Here is a 23376-nt window from a genome sequence, read left to right as displayed (position 1 = left end):
TAAGTATGATCTTCCCAAATCCATGTTTTACCACACTGCCCACAGGAGCTGAGGGATCATTTTCAAGATTAGGTTAATAATAACTTACTACAGACTATTCCCTCCTTGCTCTCCTACTATTATTATAAAAATAAAATTCATGCCCAGCCGGCGTGGCTCAGTGGTTGAGTGTCGACTATGAACCAGGTCACGGTTCGATTCCCAGTCAGGGCACATGCCCCGGTTGTGAGCTCCATCCCCAGTGTGGGGGTGCAGGAGATAGCCAATCAATGATTCTCTCTCATCATTGATGTTTCTCTCTCTCTCCCTCTCCCTTCCTCCCTGAAATCAATACAAATATTTTTAAAAATAAAATAAAATAAAATTCATGAAAATTATGGTTTTAAAGTAACACGATAATGATTACTATCAGACTGCCCATCCACAGTCCACGTTGCAAGGAGGAGATCAGGTAAGATGGACTGGCAGATCTGCATATCTGTAGCACACAGGCTCCTTTCATCTTGTCAAGCACTCCATGATTCTGCAAGCTTCCTCTAATTCCAGTTTTAGCACTCCTGGGTGTTCTATTTGAGAGACTGAATATACAAACAAACAATAGCCAGACCATGTTTAAAAACAGAACTCTGGCCCTAACCAGTTTGGCTCAGTGGATAGAGCGTCGGCCTGCAGACTGAAGGGTCCCAGGTTCGATTCCGATCAAGGGCATGTACCTTGGTTGCGGGCACATCCCCAGTAGGGGGTGTGCAGGAGGCAGCTGATGGATGTTTCTCTCCCATCGATGTTTCTAACTTTCTATCCCTCTCCCTTCCCCTCTGTAAAAAAAATCAATAAAATATATTTTTTAAATAAATAAAAACAGAACTCTGACCCACAACTTGCAGAAGCGTAGCCAGGAAACCGACCTTCCTTTCTGTAATACATAGCCCAGGAAGCCAGCCTGCTATAAATCAGACCCCTGTCTCTAGTGCTAGTCCAGGAAGCCAAACAATAATCCCTGTAACAACTGGCCCAAATTGGCCAGAAGCTGATTAATAACTGGCAACTTCCCTAATTTTTGTCGCCACTTCTAACTTAGGACCAACCAGGAAAAAAAAAGCCAATAGGCATCTGTAACCAAATCACATAGGATGCCCCACTCCTAGTTAGCCCACCTACATCTTCCCCATACAAATAGCCTTGAATCAGTGCACACCTGAAACCTTTTTCCACCATAAAGCTCTCCCTCTCCTCTGCCTGCCTTTTAGGCGGTGCCAAAATGCAAGTGACAGTAGCTGACTCCCTGGCGATATAGCAAGCTCTGACTAAATAGCCTTTGCTTTTCCCATTTGGTTGAGAAATTTTTCCACCTATTGGACCCCGTAATCCTATGAAGAACTAATATCCAAACCTACTGCTTCACATTGTTTAAATGTTCTCTTTCTATAATATTCATAAATTAGCGAACATCTTTTTTACTCCTTCATTATAACCTAAGTCAATATGCTCCAGGGCTCACCTTTCCGCAGACCATCTCCTTGGAATGGGCGCGGCCTTCCTCCGTGCACCTGAGTAGAGGACGCTTTGTGGGAGCGGGTGGGCGGGGACACCGGAAGCGCCTCCCACGCCACAAGCCGACCTCTCAGGTGGCAACTACAATTCCCAGCGACCCCTGCAAACGGCGGGCCGCGGCCACGCTGCGCCGGCGCAGTGGGGGAGGCGCTTGTGTGGTTCCCGCCAATTCTTGCAGAATCCTGCCGGGGCTGAGTAGTGCGCACCATGGAGGCGTTTGACCCAGCCGAGCTGCCCGAGCTGCTTAAGCTTTATTACCGGAGGCTCTTTCCCTACGCCCAGTACTACCGCTGGCTCAACTATGGCGGAGGTGATGGCGGCGGGGAGCGGGTGCTAGTAGGTCGGGGAGGGAATGTGAAGGGTTCGGGGAGGGTCCTGTCGCCTGTCCAGATGTAGTGCCCAGGCATTATCTCGAGCCCCCCCCACCACCACCGCTGAAATGTAAAGGGGCCGAGAGAGGATTTCATGACCAGCCTGCGGCCACTCTCCAAGGCAGAGCCGCCGCTCCTACCACTGCGTGGCCGGACCCACCTTCGGCGCCTGAGCCGGGCAAGGGGCAGTGTCGGGTCGGAGGATGAAGCCGCAGAGGCACCATCTGCATCGGGGTGGGAGGGGCACCTCCCGGGAGAGGAGAGGCACTTAACTCGTCGCGGGAGGATGTACCAGTGCCCACCGAGGAGACAGAGGGGGCGGTATATATTTAAAGTATTTCTGCATCGTTTTTCTCATTTTTACTTTTCCCTATGAGATGCCGTGTGGTAATAAGCCCCTTCAAATGAGAGACTAGGTCTTGGCTTTTTTTTTTTTTTTTTTTTTTTTTTTACATGTAGCACAGTAACGGGCTTATTAAAATTACCAAATTAACTTTAAAATGTACATGTATTTGCAGTGATAAAGAATTACTTTCAACACCGTGAATTTTCATTCACGTTGAAAGATGACATTTACATTCGCTACCAATCCTTCAACAACCAGAGTGATCTGGAAAAGGAGATGCAGAAAATGAATCCATACAAGATTGATATAGGAGCGGTATATTCCCACAGAGTAAGGAATTCGGGTCTTATGTATGTTGTGGGGTTTTTAGAAGCACCAAGAACCCCCAGCGTTTTGTGATTATGTTTTTTATAATTTATTCTATTAGAAGAGCAACACTTATTTAACTGTTTTTACAAGTTGATTGCAATTTTTGTTGTTGTTCTTTGATACTGTTCATTACTGACTGGAAATACTTTGTATGTGAATTGGTTGTATTCTCCCTAAGACAAAAAAGAAAAAAAATTTTTGAGTATCTGGCCGAAAGACTAAATGTGGAAATCAGCATGGTTTAAGGAAGGGTATTAAAAGAGAGTTACATTCTCTCCCAGCATTGGAGTTATTCTTCATTCCCCTCGCACCCCGGAATCCTTTGTATTAGGAATTCTCTACCATAATAATACCTAACATCCAACTAGTGCTTCCAGGGCTACTACCATCATCATCATCTCTCATCTGAATGACTGTAAAAACTTCATAACAATTTGCTCCTGTAAACTCTAGAGCAGTGGTTCCCAACGTGGGGCACACGCCCCACAGGGGGACAATTTGCTTTTTAGGGGAGCAATTCGAGAATGAATTACTAACAGTGAATTTTTTGCCTTTTTTATGGTTCTAGGGGCCTCATATACAGTATATATATTGTGACATGTTTATGCATTTCAATTCTTAAAACTTTGCTATTTTTTCATGTCACTTCGTTTTGTTTTGTTTTTAACAATTTCTTAGTGATTTGTTCCTCAGTATTTCAGCTGTCCTGTCCTTCTTTTATTTTTCTCTTTCATGGACGCCACGTTCTTTGGAAGCTTGTTTAGACCAAGTTAATGGCCTTTTTGGCTTCCTCCACATGGATAGATGTTCACTTTTTGAATAATAAGAATTATATGTCACCCTAACTGGTTTGGTTCAATGGCTAGAGCGTCAGCCTGCAGACTCAAGGGTCCCAGGTTCGATTCCGGTCAAGGGCATGTACCTTGGTTGCAGGCACATCCCCAGTAGGGAGTGTGCAGGAGGCGGCTGATGGATGTTTCTCTCTCATCGATGTTTCTAACTCTCTATCCCTCTCCCTTCCTCTCTGTAAAAAATCAATAAAATATATTAAAAAAAAAAAAAAAGAATTATATGTCACGGGGTGGGGGGGCATCAGGATCTTAGGTGGGGCATGGCCAAAAAGAGGTTGGGAAGCCACTGCTCTAGAGTCTAGTCTTAGTACAGCAGTCAGAGTGATCCTTTAAAAAGTCAGACGCTGTGATCCCTCTGCTCAAAACCATTCTCCAGTGGCTACCCACTTCACTCAGAGTAAAAGCCCCTCTCTCCCCGTCACTCACCCCACCCCTGCCACACTGCCCTTGCTCAAGAGTTTCACTTTCTAGAACCTATTTCCCCAAATATCTTGGTTCATTCCCTCACTTCCTTCAAGTCCTTACTCAGTAAGGCCTATTGCAGCCTGCCATCTCTCCTGTCCCCCTGCCACTGAAATAGTGCCTGGTGGAGAGAGTACACCGTACATATATTTTTTAAAATATATTTTTATTGATTTCAGAGAGGAAGGGGGAGATATAGAAACATCAGTGATGAGAGAGAATCACTGATCAGCTTTTCCCCAACTGAGGATCGAGCCCATAACCCAGGCATGTGCCCTTGGCCAGAATTGAACCTGGGACCCTTCAGTCCTCAGGCGCACACTCTATCCACTGAGCCAAACCAGCTAGGGCTACACTGTACACACTTGTTCAATGATTGAACATACCAAAATTGCCCTTCTTCCTCTCCTTAAAAATGCACATATGGAGGAAAAATACACACATGGGATAATAGATTATGTATGGAACTTTTTCAGATGTATAATTTGTTTTTCATAGAAATTCTCACTGTTCTTTTTACAACGGAGAAAACAGGCCTTGAGAACTCAAATAATTTTTTCCTAGGTCACACAATTTCTAAATGATAGAGCGGGGATCTGAACCCAGGTTTTCTGACTATAAATCCCAGAGGAAGGAGAGAAGACATGTGAAAAAAGGCCAGCAAGCATGCCCTAGCCGGTTTGGCTCAGTGGATAGAGCATCGGCCTGTGGACTGAAGGGTCTGGTTCAATTCCCATCAAGGGCACATGCCTGAGTAGGGGGCGTGCAGGAGGTAGTCCATTAATGATTCTCATCATTGATGTTTCTCTCTCTCTCCATCTTCTTTCCACTCTCACATCAATGTTTCTCTTTCCCTCTCTCTAAAATTAATTAAAACCTGTCTTCAGGTGAAGATTAATACTAATAACGATAAAAATAGAGAAACATAAAAGACACGAGATAGACCAAGATCAAAGGATAGAGTTACTTACCTTTCCTTGCTGAGAGCTTAAGATTCAGTTTTTATGGGTCTCCTTATAAAAACCATGGTGGTAGTGCCCAGCTGGAGTGGCTCCACAGTTGAGCATTGACCTATGAAGCTGGAGGTCATGGTTCTCGCTCATCATTGAAGTTTCCATCTCCCTCTCCCTTCTGCTCTGAAATATATATATATTTTTCCCCCCAAAATCATTTTTAAAAATCATGATGGTATTGTCCCCTCTGTTTTTTTTCTAAAGGCTTATTGTGCCTTTCTAAAAGAAAAAAAAAACTTTCACTATCATTTTCATGCAGGTTTGGATGGATCAAAATAAGTGTCTGTATTGTCGGTCTTCTTTATCTGGTAACCCATAACCTCAAAGGAGACTACTTACAGCCTGAGCCAAAGACTCAGTTCAAACTAATTGGGGAAATTTTTTTTGAATTAATGAAAAGTTTAAAATACGTTTTTGTTATTTATATGTCCAGCAACAAATAAAGATCCTTAAGAACACCTTGAGTTTTAGCTGGTTTGGCTCGGTGGATAGAGCGCCGGCCTGTGGACTGAAGGGTCCCAGGGTCAATTTTGGTCAAGGGCACATGCCTTGGTTGTAGGCTCGATTCCCAGTAGGGGGTGTGCAGGAGGCAGCCCATCAATGATTCTCTCTCATCATTGATGTTTCTCTCTTACTCTCCCTTCCTCTCTGAAGTCAATAAAAATATATTAAAAATAAGTAAATAAAATAAAAGGATAAAATCTCAATAAAAAAAAAAAAGAATGCCTTGCAATAGGGCATTAATTATAGGTACTTTTCCTTATCAGAAACCTAGAAAGGCTTTATTATTTCTATTGGTGAAATATTTATTATACAATATCAAATGTTAATTATATGTCAGTAGAACTAGGGGGAAAAATTTGATGATAATATGTATTTACCAAACCCTGCTTTAAGTAGATGAAAGTTACACATCAATTCTGGATGTATAGGATCTGAATTAATGAACTGACATCAGCTTGGCATTATATGGTTTCTCACTTTTCTTTGGTCACTTTTTCAAGCATATTTGGCACCATGGCAGCTCTTATAGAAGCTGATTGATATTTTGTACTTTTAGCCCAATCAACATAATACAGTGAAGCTGGGAGCTTTCCAGGCTCAGGAAAAAGAACTGGTGTTTGACATCGACATGACAGACTATGATGATGTGAGGAGATGCTGTAGGTAAGCACCGCAGGCTTTGTTGGTAGAGTGGGTGATATCACTGACAGCGAGTAACGATGACTGTCCTCCAGTTCTGCAGACATATGTTCTAAGTGCTGGACCCTCATGACAATGGCCATACGCATCATCGACCGAGCATTGAAGGGCAAGTATCAGCAGTGTCTGAGTGGGGTCAAATGTAAGAATCTCTTTTCCTCTAAATAATACCATGTTATAATCAAATCCCATAAATTTCTAACATGTTTCCTTAAAACATGTAATAGGAAAATAAAAGATTACAATAAAGTTAGAGTTGAAACTCTAATAAAGCTGTGATCAAACCATGAGTTTTTTCCCGATTCAATTATCTGTTGAGCAACTCTATGTGCTAGGTGCTGTCCTACATGAGGGAAATACGAGAGAACAATTCTTACCTCAAGTAGGTTACACAGTCTAAGAAGGAGACAAATAAGAAAACTGAGGATTACATTTGGGAATATAGGACAGCAGGAGTGGGTATACGAATAGGAAGAGATTGGATCAGAAAGGCTTCCCAGAAGAGGTGATAATAAGAATGATAACAAAGCTCTGGCCAATGTTCCTCAGTGGTTAGAGTGTCAGCCTGCACACCAAAGGGTCTCGGGTTCAATTCCCGGTCAAGGGCACATACCTCAGTTGCAGGTTCGATCCCCAGCCCTGGTCAGGGCCCTTGCGGGAGGCAACCAATTGATGTATCTCTCACATTTATGTCTCCCTCCCCTCCCTTCCCTCTCTCCAACCTTTCCCCCTTCCACACTCTAAAAAAAAAAAATCAGTGGAGCCCTAGCCAGTTTGGCTCACTGGTTGGAGCATCAGCCTGCACACTAAAGGGTCCCAGGTTTGATTCTGGACCCAGTCAGGGGCGCATGCAGGAAGCAACCAAATGATGTGCCTCTTTTACATCGATGTTTCTCCGTATTTATCTCTTCCCTTCCTTTCCACCATCTAAAAATCGATGGAAAAAATATCCTCGGGTATGGATTAAAAATAAAAGAAAGAATGATAATAAAATAGGGTCTTATTATGTGCCAGGCATTGTTCAAAGCCCTTTAAATTTATTAACTCCTGCCCTAGCTGGTTTGGCTCAATGGATAGAGCGTCGGCCTGCGGACTGAAGGGTCCCAGGTTCAATTCCGACCAAGGGCACATGCCTGGGTTGCAGGCTCCATCCCCAGTAGGGGGCGTGCAGGAGGCAGCCAATCAATGATTCTCATCATTGATGTTTCTATCTCTCTCCCTCTCCCTTCCTCTCTAACATCAATAAAAAAAAATTTTTTTAAAGTCATTTGCAAAAAAAAAAAAAAATTATTAACTCCTTTAATATCCCTCGACTGGATCTTTAAGGGAGAGAAATGGAAGTGCTGGGGCAGGAGGAAATTCTTGTCCAAGACCAGGATAGATAGTCATAAAAGCAAGAGCGTGGGGGAGAAGGGGATGGGAAACTACAAATAGTTTAGTATAGTTAAAGTGAGTTCATGTGGACAAGAGGTAAAAAATGAAAACAGGAAGTAAGAAAGAACCAGGAGTTTATACATTTGTTTTAAAACTTGTTATGTCTCCCCCTCCTCAGAGGACTTTGGATTTAAGCATCGCCTCTGGGTATATTCTGGAAGAAGAGGTGTTCATTGTTGGGTCTGTGATGACTCGGTTAGAAAACTGTCCTCTGCAGTACGGTCTGGGATAGTTGAGTATTTGAGTCTTGTAAAGGTAAGCTCTTCTTAATGATAATTTGCATTTATTTTTTTGCTGGACGTTACGAAGCATAGTATGTTTAGTTAACAAAATTAAACTATCGTTTATAGCCGAAACCGGTTTGGCTCAGTGGATAGAGCGTCAGCCTGCGGACTGAGAGGTCCCGGGTTCGATTCCGGTCAAGGGCATGTACCTGGGTTGCGGGCACATCCCCGGTGGGGGATGTGCAGGAGGCAGCTGATCGATGTTTCTCTCTCATCGATGTTTCTAGCTCTATCTCTCTCCCTTCCTCTCTGTGAAAAATCAATAAAATATATTAAAAAAAAAAAAAAAAAAAAAAAAAAAAAAAAAAATAAACTATCGTTTATAGCATCCACTTTCCAGAGGAGGTGATCTTGCTAGTAGATCAATCAAAATCATAGTGCTATATTTTTTAAAGATATTTCATATTTTGTTTTAAATACCCTCCTTTGTTGCAAAAGGAAGATTAAAAGTTTACTTTTCTTGTTCAATTAAGTCAAGTAATGTTAACCCAGAAAGTTATAGGTATTGAAGCTATATAAAATAGCATATAAGCTTTTCTATTTTACACAATTTAATCAGTATCTTTAGAACACATTATAGAAATATTTTAATTATTTCACTTATGTCATATAATATACATAAAGGTCTTTTTTGATGGTTTATTTTTCAGGGTGGTCAAGATGTTAAAAAGAAAGTTCACCTAAGTGAAAAAATTCACCCCTTTGTCAGGTCTGTTGGAAAAGACTCCATGCAGTTTAAGTTGTGTCTGCTTTACCTGCACATGCTTGTAGTACATTGTGTCCTGAGCAAGGACGCATCCCCGAAAGGAGTCACTCACACATGTTTGGCTTTCCACAGTGCCAGGTTGACTAGGGGAGACCTCCTAATAAGCCGGTAGAGTCCCATGCAGGTTCACATAGAAAGGAAGAGCTGACCTGACAGAAACCAACAGAGTGCGTATTCCTCAGGCAAGTCCCAGTCCCTGGCAGCATCCGCACGTGGAGAGATGGGTGTCGGTCTCAAGCCAGGCAGCTGGAATGCAGCACTCAGCCAGTGGAGTGGGCTCTGAGTGTTACCCGGGGTACAGCCGGGCTCCAGCCTTGGGTGGTTGGAGCTCTGAGTTCTTATAGCCCACCACTGTGATGATCCCACTAATAGCAGTGTCCATATGGAGTCCTTATCCGTCCAGACTGGTGGTTTGGGGCATTCCAGTTCCCTCACAAAGGCGTTCCCATTACACCCCATTACCTCAGTCTTGGCTTAGCACTTGACATCACTGTCATGGCTGACAGTGACTCCATGTTGGATTGTCAGAGCTGTCCAAAAAGTTGGCTCTGTTCTTGCTCTATACACCTTACCAATTTTCTCTGCTGGGTAGCATTTTACAATAATAGCTAGAATTAATTCAGTGTCCCTTGTGTGCTACATATTTATGATAGGTAGGTACTTTTCAAATGTTCTCATTGGTTTTCCCAACAACCCCATGAGGGATATGATGGTATCTCCACTTAACAAAGTGAGATTTGGAGGGATTATATAATTTGCTTGATACCATACCCATACTTCTTCCATTGAATTCACTACTTCTCTAGGACAGTGGAAAAAGCATTGCATTAGGAGTAAGGTCTGTATTCTGACAATTACTCTGACCTTAACAAAATACTAGAGCCTCTACTTCCTTGTCTGTATATTGGGGAGAATAATATCTGCTCCATCTTAGAATTGTGGCAAAAATTAAATGAAACAGTAGATGTGAACTCTATTTGCAGATTGCTAAGCACTATATAATTGCTGAGGTGTTAAAACAAGCAATTCAGAGTAGAAACTGTAGACTATCCCACATTCTACTACTGATATATTATGTTGTCCTGAATTGGTTGCTTCCTATCCTTGTTATATACAGAGGTGGACAAAAGTAGGTATACAGTTGTTCGTATGGAAATATATGTAATACAAGAATAAACTTTTTCTTATGATTATAACTGTAAACTTACCTTTGCCCACCCCTGTATTTATGATGTGGTTAACCTGCTAAGCTGTGGAGTTTCAGAAGTAAACATTTCTTGAATATTTCTTCTAAGCCAGGCACAATGCTAGGTTCTTTCCCCTTAGACTTAACTCTCATAACTGTGAGAAGAGTATTAGTCCCATTTTACCTAGTTAAGTTCTAGAAATTCAGTCTAGCAACAAAAGCTATTGTGGGGTATGTGTTGCTAGTAGTATTGAGACTTTGTTATTGTTATTCCTACAGAAAATCTATAAACATAATAAGTAAATACTTTGAAGAATATGCCTTAGTTGATCAAGATATTCTTGGAAGTAAAGAAAGCTGCGATAAGATTTTAGCTCTTATTCCTGACAATATCCTTTCCCAAGACCATTTCTATGTGAACTACTTGCATTGATATTATATATGTGTTCTGCCTGCATATTCTCATGTACTTAATCTTTTTTTTTTTTTACAATCTTTCTAATGTTTTTCTCATATACTTATACATTTAATCTTTTTTATACAAAACATCTGTATTTCTACATTTTTGTATCTCCACTCTGGAATACAATAAGACATGAGGCCATTTCATAAACAAATTTCCTCTTTATGGAAGTTGGTAGTCCTAGGATTAATGGTTATTTAAAGAATGCTGAATCATTTAGTCAAAATACGTACAGACCAGGGAAAGATTTTAATTAAACTATATAGTTATTTTGACATTCTTTCTGTCATATCACCACTTTATTTTTACAGGGTTACTTTTTAGTGTTTAATAGTTGCATTTTAGAAAACAATAATTATTTTCTATCTAAACTAGATATTCTTGTGGTAATACATACAGAAAATAAGTTGTTTGTTGATGTGCCCTAAATGAATATGTTCCTTAATGACCCATCACCAATGCACGATGGCCTTCAAGAAATCTTCCAAAAGCCTCACAGTTCACTTCAGCGTTGGGAGCATTTGAAGAAAAAGGTGATACATCCGGTATACATCATGGAAATCTGTATTATAAATATAATAATATAATTCTTAAACTCTGATTCTTTTGCCATTTAAGTTAAAGATGATTGGAGATCACCTTTTAACCACTTTGAAAGAAATCCTCAAAAGTTCCTACTGATCCTCATGCTGAACTTGCATCTCCTTCTAGAATGGACAGTTGCTTGTGTGGGAGATCATGCTCCAATACTGTTTTCCACGGCTGGATATCAATGTTAGCAAAGGAATCAATCATCTGCTGAAGAGCCCTTTTAGTGTTCATCCTAAAACAGGTACTATGAAAAGGAAATGAGGGGAACTAAAAAAGAAAGGAAAGTTTTTTTTTGTTTTAGCAAGCATGACACTAGGTGTGAATACATATGATGCCTGACATATTAAAGATTGAGGCCTTATTCTGTCAGTTAATACCTAAGTTAACTTTTTTTATATATATATCAAAGAGGAAGGGAGAGGGAGAGAAAGACAGAAACATCAATGATAAGAGAGAACCATTGATCGGCTGCCTCCTGCACATCCCCTACTGGGGATTGAGCCTGCAACATGAGCATGTGCACTGACCAAGAATCCAACCGTGATCTACTGGTTCATAGGTCAATGCTCAGCCACTGACCCAAACCAGCTGAGCTAACTTATTTTTTTAATTGTTGATTAGTAGCTACTGGATGAGTTCACATATTCAGTTGCGTTTCTGTGGTTCAGTGTTAGAATTAGAGTTGGAAAGGAACTTAGAAATTACAGGACAATAGTTCTCATTGTACAGATGAGGAAACGGTGTCCCAAGAAGTTAAAGTGACTTGTCCACAGTCTAAAAACAAATTGTTTTAGAGCTAGGAAAGGAGTTCATTTCTGAAAACTCAAAAGTTCTATGCTTTTTCCACCATGCTGCCTCCCTCAGTAGTTTTTCAATAGTTTTAGCTTTTCTCTTTCACATTTCTCTTAGATAAGATTTGATGGACTGAAACTGACTTTAAAGTATAAAGTGGCTATATTGGAATAACTTTACTCCATCCATTAGAAAAGTATATAGTTGTCCTTTTTGGTGTCAGCGATCCAACTCTGCCACTGGGTGTGGGATGTTAGGGAAATTACTCTGTGTGCCTTGGTTTTCTCATCTGTAAAATGGAGATAATGATAGTACCTACCTCAGTGTGTTATTGTGCCCATCTAAAAAATAAAGCACTTAGAAAACTGTCACATAGTCAGTTCTCCCAGATTGCCTAGTTTCCCTTAATAACTAGTCCATACATTTATGTAGCCCCTTTTCAAACGTGTCAACTATGTTTTTAGCTTCTTTTAGTAATAAGCTTAATTTTTAAGCTTAATTCTAAAGCTTCACTGGATATCCCCTTATTCTAATATTCAAGGTTCGGGTAAATAATTGTATCCATTAATAAGTGAATACATTTTAATTATATCCTTTTCCCATTAATTAGCTGCAGTCTTTTTACTCTGTCTTTAATATCAACTCTCAATTTTTCTAATTATTTTAGTTATTCACCTGGCATTCTTTACATTCATTATCTAATTTTTTTTTAAATATATTTTATTGATTTTCCACAGAGGAAGAGAGAGGGACAGAGAGTTAGAAACATCGATCAGCTGCCTCCTGCACACCCCCCCACTGGGGATGCGCCCACAACCAAGGCACATGCCCTTGGCCGGAATCGAACCCAGGACCCCTCAGTCCGCAGGCCGACGCTCCATCCACTGAGCCAAACTGGCCAGGGCCATTATCTAATTTTTGAGGTGTGACAAATTTTATGTAGTGTCCCAGGTGTGAATATTATAAAAGGGTAGTATAATGTCTGTTTTATTTCCAAAATGCTTTCTCAAGATGCCTAACATATAGGCGTCTGTTTTGATCTCAGCACATAAAATAAGGTAATAAAATGAACTCTTTCCATCTATTTCATTTCAATTTTCAAGATTTACTCAATTTGAGATTATTCTCTACTTAAATATAGAAGGATATTAGGAAGAGGGAGATAGAAATAAAGGTATAGATAAGAGCAACTAGGTAATAGCTTAACAGTCTTTCACACCTATGTTTTGGTGGTGTTTTTAAGAAAAATAAAAGACACAGCTAATATGAAAGTACTTTTAAATTATATTTCTACTGTATTTAAAGATAAGTCTAACCCTTTTTCTAAATTTCAATTTTCTAAGTAAAATTTATTCAAAACAGCCTATAATGATTTGTATTCACAGTCATTCGTTTATAACTTTTGGTTCTTACAGGTCGAATTTCAGTGCCTATTGATTTACAGAAAGTGGATCAGTTTGATCCATTTACTGTTCCAACCATAAGGTATGTTCCAGATCATTGATCACTTTTCTGTTTGTGATTGTTGTTCTGAATTTGAAGTAGATTGGATTAGATCCCTGCCAGAGAGTCAGCCGCTCTGAGGCTATATGATGATGCCCTAGTAGAGCAACATTTCCTAGTGAGTTCCACAGAGCACTAGTTTTTCAGCTGCTATTATGCAAGAAAAAGTGTGCTCTCCCTCTCAGGAGCACACTGGCACCTTCCTCTTCCCCCAGGTATGTTATTGCTAAGCTCTAAGGGCCCTTCTTCTGTCTCTGTAACTTGTTTCTTAAGCCTACACAGCCCAGCTAGCTCACTTTTACTATCTCTGTAACTTTCTAAATAGACTTTCTCTTATAATTTGAGAGAAAAAAAAGATTTTTAAGTTCAAATAAGTTTGAGAAATGCTGACTTAAACAGATTAAAAGTTCTGTACTGCAAGATTTCCCAGTCTTGGGCATACCCGTAGACCTTGCCTGACTGTGCTCATGGCCAGGCAGGGGGGACAGTGTATGCAAAAGTAATTTGGAGTTTGTGCCAGTTTTAACCAGCCTATTCAGTGGCTGGATTGGTTGCATTACTTCAACATTTTCCTGCCTCTCAACCTGTGGAGTTATTCATGATGGAGAATGAGTGACATTAAGTATCTGCTCTTTTAATTATTAAAAAAAAAAAAAGATTTTCCAGTCTTTAATATGCTAATATGCATGTAAAACTCCGAGAAGAGATTATGGCTTTTAGAATATCCCAAATTAGTTGGCCACATGATTTTTTCACAGAAAATCTTGAGAGATTCATGTGCTATGATACTCTGGGTAATGTTGACCAAGAACTAACTTTAAAATTCTCTTATTCTGTTATTTGTAGCTCCATCTGCCATGAATTAGATGCCATTTCCACTAATGAAGAAGAAAAAGAGGAGAACAAAGCTGAATCCGATAACAAACATAGAACCAGAGGTAGGTTAATATGTTGAAGTCTCATTTTAACATAAGCTTTTTATATAGACTACTATAATGGGCAGAGCAGATCTGTGATCTCTGTTTAACTTTTTTTAGTCAAATGTTGAAATGTTGCTACCCTTCTTTCAAAGCCCAAGCTCAGATATCACTTTATCTATTCCAGCTCTAACATAATACCTAAACATAGTACATTCCACTATTAAAGTTTATATAGTAACTAGAGGCCCAGTGCACAAAAATTTGTGCACTCGGGGAGAGGGGGGTCCCTCAGCCTGGCCTGTGCCCTCTCACAGTCTGGGACCCCTCAGGGGATGACCACCTGCTGGCTTAGGCCCGCTCCCCGGGGGGATTAGGCCTAAGATGACAATCAGACATTCCTCTGGCAGCCCGGCAGCCCTCGGGGGATGTCCACTTGCCAGCTGGGAGCAGGCCTAAACTGCAGTTGGACATCCTTAGCGCTCCTGAAGAGGCAGGAGAGGCTCCCACCACCACCACTGTACTGGCAGCCATCAGCCTGGCTTGTGGCTGAGCAGAGCTCCTCCCATGTGAGAGCACCCTGACCACCAGAGGGCAGCTCCTGCATTGAGCGTCTGCCCCCTTGTGGTCAGTGTGTGTCATAGTGACCAGTCATTCCCAGTCCTTCTGCTGTTAGGGTCAGTTTGCATATTACCCTTTTACTATATAGGATAGAGGCCTGGTGCATGGGTGGGGACCGGCTGGTTTGCCCTGAAGGGTGTCCTGGATCAGGGTGGGGGTCCCGCTTGGGTGCCTGGCCAGCCTGGATGAGGGGATGATGGCTGTTTGCAGCTGGTCACACCCTCTTCAGGGTGGGGGTCCCCACTGGGGTGCCTGGCCAGTCTGGTTGAGGGGCTGAGGGCCGTTTTCAGGCTGACGGGTGACTAAAGCTCCCAACCTCTCCTTTTTTTTTTTATTCTGGGATTTATTTACCTTCTATGGCTGTCACTGGAGCTGAGAGCCAGCTTTAGCTCTGAGGCTCAGCTCCAGCTCGAGACCTCAGCTGCTGAAAGCAGGTATCTGGGTTTGTTTGGCTTCTATAATTGAAACACTGTTGCAGCTCCAGCTCTGAGGCCTGGCTGGCTGAAAGCAGGTTTCTGGGGTTTGTTTAGCTTCTATAATTGCAACATTGTTTCTTAGAGTGCAGCTCAGAGGCCGGCAGCGGCAGGCAGGGAACCTTGGCTTCCTCCATCACTGGAGCAAGCAAGCCTCCTGTTCGCTTCAGCTGCCTGGCTGCCGACCAACATCTTGGTTGGCAGTTAATTTGCATATCACCCTGATTAACCAATGGGAAGTGTGTCGGAGGTATGGTTAATTACCATGTTTGTCTATTATTAGTTAGGATTACAAAAGTATTCTGTTCAAAATATTTGAAAAATCAGAATACCAGTAAACTGGAAAAAGAAACTCAGAGAGCCCTCGCTGGTTTGGCTCAGTGGGTAGAGCGTCAGCCTGCAGACTGAAAGGTCCCAGGTTCAATTCCAGTTAAGGGCACATACTGGTTGCAGGCTTGATCCTGGCCCTGGTCAGGGCACATGTGGAAGGCAACCAATCGATATGTCTCTCTCACGTTGATGTTTCTCTCTGTCTCTTCCCTTCCTTTCCATTCTCTAAAATACAATGGATGCCGAACCGGTTTGGCTCAGTGAATAGAGCGTTGGCCTGCGGACTCAAGGGTCCCAGGTTCGATTCCGGTCAGGGGCATGTACCTTGGTTGTGGGCACATCCCCAGTGGGAGGTGTGCAGGAGGCAGCTGATCGATGTTTCTCGCTCATTGATGTTCCTAACTCTCTATCCCTCTCCCTTCTTCTCTGTGGAAAATCAATAAAATATATTTTTAAAAAATAAATAAATAATAATAAAAAAAATATCCCCAAGTGAGGATTAACAAAGAAAAGGAACTCAGAGAAAAGAGACAATGAAAGGAACAAAGGAAACCTTTTTTAAAAACACTAATATCTCAGCACAGCTGGGTGTGGTTTAGTAGTTGAGCGTCAACCTATGAACCAGGAGATCATAGTTCAATTCCTGATCAGGGCACATGCCCAGGTTGTGGGGCTCAATCCCCAAATGGGGCATGCAGGAGGCAGCTGTTCAATGATTTTTCTCTCATCATTGATGTTTCTATCTTTCCCTCTCCCTTTCTCTCTGAAATCAGTAAAAATTTTAAAAATAGTATCTCAGAGAATATGAAGATAATGCATCCATCAGGTAAGATCAGAATACTGTAAAAAAGAAACACGCATAAAACAAGAAAGAGCCCTAGCCATGTAGCTCAGTTGGTTAGAGGGTTTTCCCTAACCAAGGTGTGGGTTCAGTCCCCGGTCAGAGCACATACTAGAACCAAGCAATGAATGCATAAATAAGTGGAACAACAAATCAATGTGTGTGTCTCTCTCTCCCTTCCTCCTTCTCTGATGTCAATAAAATAAAAAAAATTTAGGCCTAGCCAGTTTGGCTCACTGGATAGAGCGTCGGCCTGCGGACTGAGGGGTTCCAGGTTCGATTCTGGACAAGGGTACATGCCTGGGTTGCGGGCTTGATCCCCAGGGGGGGATGTGCAGGAAGCAGCCTATCAATGATTCTCTCTCATTATTGATGTTTCTATCCCTCTCCCTTCCTCTCTAAAATCAATAAAATATTAAAAATAAAATAAAAAATAAAAAAAATTTAAAAATAAAACAAGAAAGAGGCCTTAGAAATAAAAAAATCTTTAGAATAAAAAGTTCAGTGGAAGGGTTGGAAAAGAATAATTGAGATTTCCCAGAAAGTAATACAAAAATGGTGGCGGTGGTGGTGATGGTTATTGTTTTTAGGAGTTAAAACTAGAAGACTGTTTCAGGAGGTCTGTTATCTGACTATGGGAGTTTCAAAAAAAGAAATAAAACAGGGAAGAAATAATTGTCAAAATTACATAGGAAAACACCCCTGTAATGAGTACTTTATTAAAAGGGTTCAGCGTAATAAGAAAAAGACCTATACCAAAGCACATCATTTGAAATTTCAGAACACTGAGAATTAAGAAAAGATCTTAAGAGCTTTCAGACCCCAGCCTACTTCCCTCATCCCCACCCCACCCAAATGCAGACCTCTTAGAAGGAATGGCCTCAGATTTCTAAATAACAATGAAAGTGTTCATTTGTTAGAAATGGGTGCTAGAAAAGAAAAATCGGTTGCCATTCAAGAAGATGGTCAGAAATAAGGCAGGGAGCTGATATTTACATTATAAACCTGTTAGTACACCCAGTGTGACTTCGTTGGTTGGGCATGATCCCGTGCACCAAAAGATTGCTGATTCGATTCGTGGTCAGGGTACATGCCTGGGTTACAGGTTTGATCCCCAGTAGGGGGTGTGCAGGAGGCAGCTGATTGATGTTCCGCCCTCATATTGACGTTTCTCTTTTTGTTTATTTTAAATACTTACTCAAGGATATGTTTTTATTGATTTGAGAAAGAGAGGAACGGGGAGGGAGGGAGAGAGAAACGTCGATTGGCTGCCTCCACACTTTATAAAGAAAGAAATGTTGCATGGAACTTACCACATAACAATAGATTATATTGATCTAATACTAGAAAGCCTGACTACTGGAGTAGATGTGTCCATGTGGTTAAATGTGCTCAAGCAGTGCTGTCTAATACAGTAGTCACCTGTGGCTATTGGCACTTGAAATCTGGCTGGTATTAACTAAGGAGCTAATTTTTTAATTTTAATTGATTTAAATTTAAAAACTGGTGGTTGATTTAATTATTAGAAAACTTTTATGTGTGTTTGGAAATTTGGGGTATATGAACCTACTTTTTTAATTGCATGTTTTATAATTTAAATCTAAATATAGGTCAAGTATTTCTGATGATAGTATAGCATTTAAATTGAGATGTAATGGTACAAAATACTAGATTTCATAGACTTAGTATGAAAGCCATTTTTATTATACTTTGAAATAATATTTTAGATATTATTTAATATTGGGATGAGTTAAAGTATAAAATCTATTTCACCTTTTTAATGTGGCTACTAGACTTTAAAATTACACGTTTCTCATATTTCTATTAGACAACATTGGTATAGAATTCTTATAAGAAACTTAAAATTATACTTTCATGTTATTCTTGCTGCCAAAATGCTAATTTTAATGCATGGTCATTATAATTTAGATTATAAGAAGACCAGTCTAGGCCCTTACGTAAAAGTTTTTGAAAAGTTTCTTGAAAACCTGGATAAATCCCGAAAAGGAGAACTTCTCAAGAAGAGTGGTAAGACTATGCCTTTCCCTTTTAGCTACTTTGATCTTAGTATAGTAGTTTAAAGCATCCAGCAAGTGAGCAGTTTTAGAGCTCTAGTCCTTGCCCTCCCAAAAATGTTACTGATTTATCTTACTGTCCTTAGTGTTTTTGAAAATTAAGGTCCCTTATTTCAGTTCAACACATATTTATTAAACACCTTCCAAGTGTCAGGTACTATGTGGGAAACAAAGATGAATTCCACACCATGCCTTCCTGCTCTGAGGAAGTATGAACTGGTACAAAATACTAAGAAAGGTATCATCTGATTAAAATAACTTGAGAAGATTTCATATTTAAAGAGTGGTATTAGAACTCCTCAGTAAGCTGCTATAAGAAGTCTAACCCCCCCGTGTGCCAATATACCATGCCTTAAAGTATGAGTAGTATTTCCACAAGCAGAGATTTGATAAGATCGGGGTATAGGAATGGAAAAAGGAGACCCGTTATTCATTCTTAAAGCAAAGGCATAGAGACAAAAAAGCACTGGATCACTGTGGATGCCATCAAGTAGTTAGCTAATCTGGAATAAGGTGTGTCAGGAAGTGATGAGCTAGAAATCTGAAGAAGCAGACTAAGGAAGGGAGTGCCATGATTTGTAGTTTTGTCTAGAAAGATAAATCTAACAACAGTGTATCTGTAGAGAGGTAGGGGGTAGGAAGAACCCAAGAGGCCAATTGGGCTATTACCATTAGGACAGCATTGGAGATCTCCAAAAGCTGCAGTCCTTGAGACTCGGTAATGATTTACAAGTGGAGAGATGAAAGATGGAGGTAAAAGTGCCACAGAAACCAGGAGCAAGGAAAGTTTCAAGAATATCAAGTTTCAAACGCAATAGGTAACTGATAAAATCCTGTTGAATATAGGAACTAGAGGGAGGTGCTAAGAGTATAGCAGTGTCAAAGGAAGCATTCTTTGGATAGGAGAGACCAGAGCATATGTGTACGCCAAAGGAAAAAAAAATCAGTTGTGAATATTATTTAAGAGATTGATGAATACCATGGAAAACTGTGCCAACATTATAGAAATATAAACTCCCTTTCCGCTTCATAATAAAATGTGTGATGGCTAAACAGTAGTGCCTAAAATAATGCTCTATTCATAGTAGATACTCAAATATGTGCCTGTTGAATGAACAATGATGACTCTGAACTTCGAAAGCCTTGTTAAAGCTGCCATTCCAACTGGCGATATTTGTATTCTTGTTCTGTACTAGCCCAGCCTATAATGTGGGCTTCAGTAAATGTGAAAGCAAATCTTTATGCCACACAGCCTTTGCTTTTTTTTTTGTTTTTTTAATTTAGTGGAAGCATTAAGCAAATCAGAGTGGGCTTTGTTTTGTTTTCCTTTACTATCCTCTGATAAAAATCTATTCTATTTTAGATTTACAAAAAGACTTCTGAAGATTAACAACTCCCCTCCAACTAATGTGGATAACTTCTATCTTCAACCAAGAATCAAACACTTCAAGAGTCATGAAATAAATATGGCAGAACCTTGTATGCATTTTATTTTTTTTTAATATATTTTATTGATTTTTTTACAGAGAGGAAGGGAGAGGAATAGAGAGTTAGAAACATCGATGAAAGAGAAACATCAATCAGCTGCCTCCTACACACCCTCTACTGGGGATGTGCCCACAACTAAGGTACATGCCCTTGACTGGAATTGAACCTGGGACCTTTCAGTCCGCAGGCTGACGCTCAATCCACTGAGCCAAACCGGTTAGGGCCCTTGTATGCATTTTAATACTCAAAGCAAAATTTCCTTTTCTTGAGAAATAATTATGTTGAAAAGATTCCTAAGACCACCAAAGCAGTGTCCAGGTTGCTGGAAGAAACAGTAATGGGCAGAATAAGTTGATTGCAGATAAATTTGTAAAAATTTAATATTATATAAAGACTAGAGGCCCAGTGCAAAAATTCGTACACAGGTAGGGTCCCTAGCAGCTGCCAGCCAGGGCCTCTCTTCCCGCTGTTGGCCAGCCGGCCCTGTTCCCTGGTCGAACTCCCAGTCGAAGGGACAATTTGCATATTAGACTTTTATTATATAGGATAATTCTAAGATTTCTGTTATAAATGCTCACTTTTACCAGTTGCTATATATAGAGGTAACTGAGCAGTAATATGTCCAAGACTTTAATCTCAGCTTGCTGGATAAAACATCCATATTTCGGGAATGACTATTCTAGGTGAATGAAGGCTTTATCCTTAAGTCTTAGACACTTAATTATACCTGCAGTGTGTATTCAGTCACTTCTTTGCTTACTGATAGTTTTATAGATCAGGCCACACCCCACTGCCCATCTTTTAAAGTCATTTTAAACTGAGCATCTAAACCTACCAAAACTTTAATTTGAAAGACATGAGTTAATAAGTTATAATATTACTAGAGGCCCGTTGCACGAAGATTCACGCAATAGGCCTTCCTTCCCCTGGCTGCCAGCACCGGTTTTCCTCCGGAACCCAGGCTTTTGGTCCGGCCGCAGCAGAGAAGCCACGCCTCTTCAGTCTTCAGTCTTCACTAGGGCTGGAGCCTTTAGTCTTCGCTCCATGCCTGCTTATGCAAATTAACCTGCCATCCTTTTTTGTTAATTTGCATACTCATCCTGATTGGCTGGTGGTTGTAGCGGCGTGGTGACCAATTTACATACTTCTCTTTTATTAGTGTAGATGGCCTAATAGAGTATTGTTTACAACTGCTGTAATCATAGCTCCTTCTTAGATTACAGAACAATTGGAACAATTAGTCTACATCATAAAGAAGCAGCTTAGAAAAAAATAACCAACTTCACCAACATAAAACCAGTTATACTTGTCAAAACACTTGGACTTTCTATATATCCAGATAACTTCAAAGTTTTCATTTCTTCTGTATTTGATTTTGTGTGATAGATTCGAAAGTGTCAGATTTCATTTTCCTGGTTTTACAACCAGTCTAAACAAAACATCCCTTTTGCCCTAGCCCGTTTGGCTCTGGATAGAGTGCTGGCCTGCAGACTAAAGGGTCCTGGGTTCAATTCCGGTCAAGGGCACTGTGTTGGTTGCAGGCTCCTCCCCAGCCCAGGCCTGGTCAGGGCACATGCAGGAGGCAACCAGTCGATGTGTTTCTCTCACATCGGTGTTTCTGTCTTTCCCTCTCTCTTCCACTCTGTAAAATCAATGGAAAAATATCCTTGGGTGAGGATTCAAAACAAAACAAAAAAACAGCCCCTTTGGTTTGCATTCTGTTTTCTGAGAAACACTGGGAAGCAGGCTATCAGACTGGTACTTTCTGTGATTTATGAAAATATTCCAAATTAAAGGAATTTGCATTTCCTTTAACATTGTTTTCTCTATAGCCACACCCTTTTTTTAATATAATCTTTTGGTTTATATCAAACCCTATAATACAGTCAACATACTGAAATGGCCCTGACCGGTTTGGCTCAGTGGATAGAGCGTCGGCCTGCGGACTGAGGGGTTCCGGGTTCGATTCTGCTCAAGGGCATGTACCTTGGTTGCGGGCACATCCCCAGTAGGGGGTGTGCAGTAGGCAGCTCATCGATGTTTCTAACTCTCTATCCTTCCTTCCACTCTGTAAAAAAATCAATAAAATGTATTTTTTTAAAAACATACTGAAATGCCTTGCATTTCTTTCTCTTCTAATTTTTTAAGAAAAAATATTAAAGATTATGGTTCAAAATTCTGCATTATTTGAGCTTCTGTGTACTGTGTATTGTTCAGTCTTCAAGTTTGGGGAAAAAGTGGATCAACTGAAATTCCTAAATACAAAATTAATAAAGACTCATTGGTTCACCCTAAGAACTCAGAATGAGAATAGGACTGGTGTTACACTTTCAATGAGATCTTTTAAGCTACCAATATGTCTAACATTGAAGTATGTCAGTACTTCAATATCAAGTCCTTGGATAAAAGTTGGTATACTAGCCCATAAAATTAATTATAAAACATATCATACACATGTAAGAATAAATGTTTGATTCCTGAAGACAGCAGAAAAATGCTCAAAGACTACTGACTTCCCTACCCTGGCTGGTGGTGCAGTGGTTAGAGCATCAGCCCATGCACTGAAGGGTCTCGTGTTCAATTCCCAGTCAAGGGCAAATACCTGGGTTTCAGGAGGCAACCTGTGGATCAATGTTTCTTCTCTCTTTCACTCTCTCTGAAAAGCAATGGGAAAAATATCCTCAAGCAAGTATTTAAAAAAAAAGACTATTGACTTTTCCTTTTTAATATATTTTATTGATTTTAGAGAGGAAGGGAGAGGGAGATAGAAACATCAATGATGAGAATCATTGATTGACTGCCTCCTGCACGCCCCCTACTGGGGATTGAGCCCACAACCCAGGCATGTGCCCTTGGCCAGAATCAAACCTGGGACCCTTCAGTCCACAGGCCGACGCTCTAGCCATTGAGCCAAACCAGCTAGGGCAGACTATTGACTTTCTTATTTGATTTGCCAACTCCTATATATGTAAGAATTACAGAAACAAAGGGTACAGAACTGGTTTCCATCTCCAAACTTGCCCAATTTATAAAGAAGCCCAAAGAAAGAAAATAGACCCTTCCTTAGTGAGTTATTAACAGCAGAGTTAGAAGTCAGTGGGCTTTTTCGCAAAGAAAGGGGAATGGTAAAAATGTAGGTAGGTTTATTTGTCTAAAGAGATTAATTGCCAATTGCTGGACAATTACAATTAATTGGCAATTACAATCTCAAGCTTAAATAGACTGCGTTGACTAATCTCCCAGGTCACTTATTTACTTAGGTAGAAATTCTATCTATAAGTTTATAAATAGTAACAATAAATACATTTTAAGTAATGTACATATTTTACCTAATTTAATCTTCCTAACAATCCTATTAAGTAACTACCATTATCAGCCAGTGAGGAAATTAGGCACAAATTGGTTAATTGCCTAAGGTCACTATTAAGTAACCAAGCTGAGATTCA

General features: G+C 40.4%; 1 protein-coding gene and 1 non-coding gene across 2 annotated transcripts; both read left to right on the top strand.

Moving 5' to 3' along the window:
- The first annotated feature begins 1699 nt into the window (after positions 1-1699).
- Positions 1700-19922, top strand: PRIM1 (DNA primase subunit 1). The gene is made up of 13 exons (XM_059683293.1): positions 1700-1861; positions 2441-2598; positions 6024-6130; positions 6202-6275; positions 7719-7855; positions 8535-8593; positions 10116-10225; positions 10756-10832; positions 11011-11131; positions 13098-13167; positions 14032-14123; positions 18297-18395; positions 19806-19922. The coding sequence occupies exons 1-13, from the start codon at positions 1759-1761 to the stop codon at positions 19823-19825; spliced, it is 1227 nt and encodes a 408-aa protein (XP_059539276.1). The 5' UTR covers positions 1700-1758; the 3' UTR covers positions 19826-19922.
- LOC132229014 (small nucleolar RNA SNORA58) lies at positions 13620-13755 on the top strand. The gene has a single exon (XR_009451593.1). It is a non-coding gene; the product is annotated as a small nucleolar RNA SNORA58 (small nucleolar RNA).
- Positions 19923-23376: the final 3454 nt, after the last annotated feature.

The sequence above is a fragment of the Myotis daubentonii genome, chromosome 2 (genome assembly GCF_963259705.1).
Source record: "Myotis daubentonii chromosome 2, mMyoDau2.1, whole genome shotgun sequence".
Taxonomy (NCBI): Eukaryota; Metazoa; Chordata; class Mammalia; order Chiroptera; family Vespertilionidae; genus Myotis; species Myotis daubentonii.
This window is presented reverse-complemented; position numbering and strand designations above follow the sequence as displayed.

What these genes read in the sequence shown, in the direction of transcription:
- PRIM1 (XM_059683293.1), top strand. Translation starts at nt 1,759, where the DNA reads ATGGAGGCGTTTGACCCAGCCGAGCTGCCCGAGCTGCTTAAGCTTTAT. An exon ending in AAAATTCACCCCTTTGTCAG is followed by an intron (nt 8,594 to 10,115) that starts GTCTGTTGGAAA and finishes TTATTCCTACAG; the next exon opens with AAAATCTATAAACATAATAA. An exon ending in TTTAGCTCTTATTCCTGACA is followed by an intron (nt 10,226 to 10,755) that starts ATATCCTTTCCC and finishes ATGACCCATCAC; the next exon opens with CAATGCACGATGGCCTTCAA.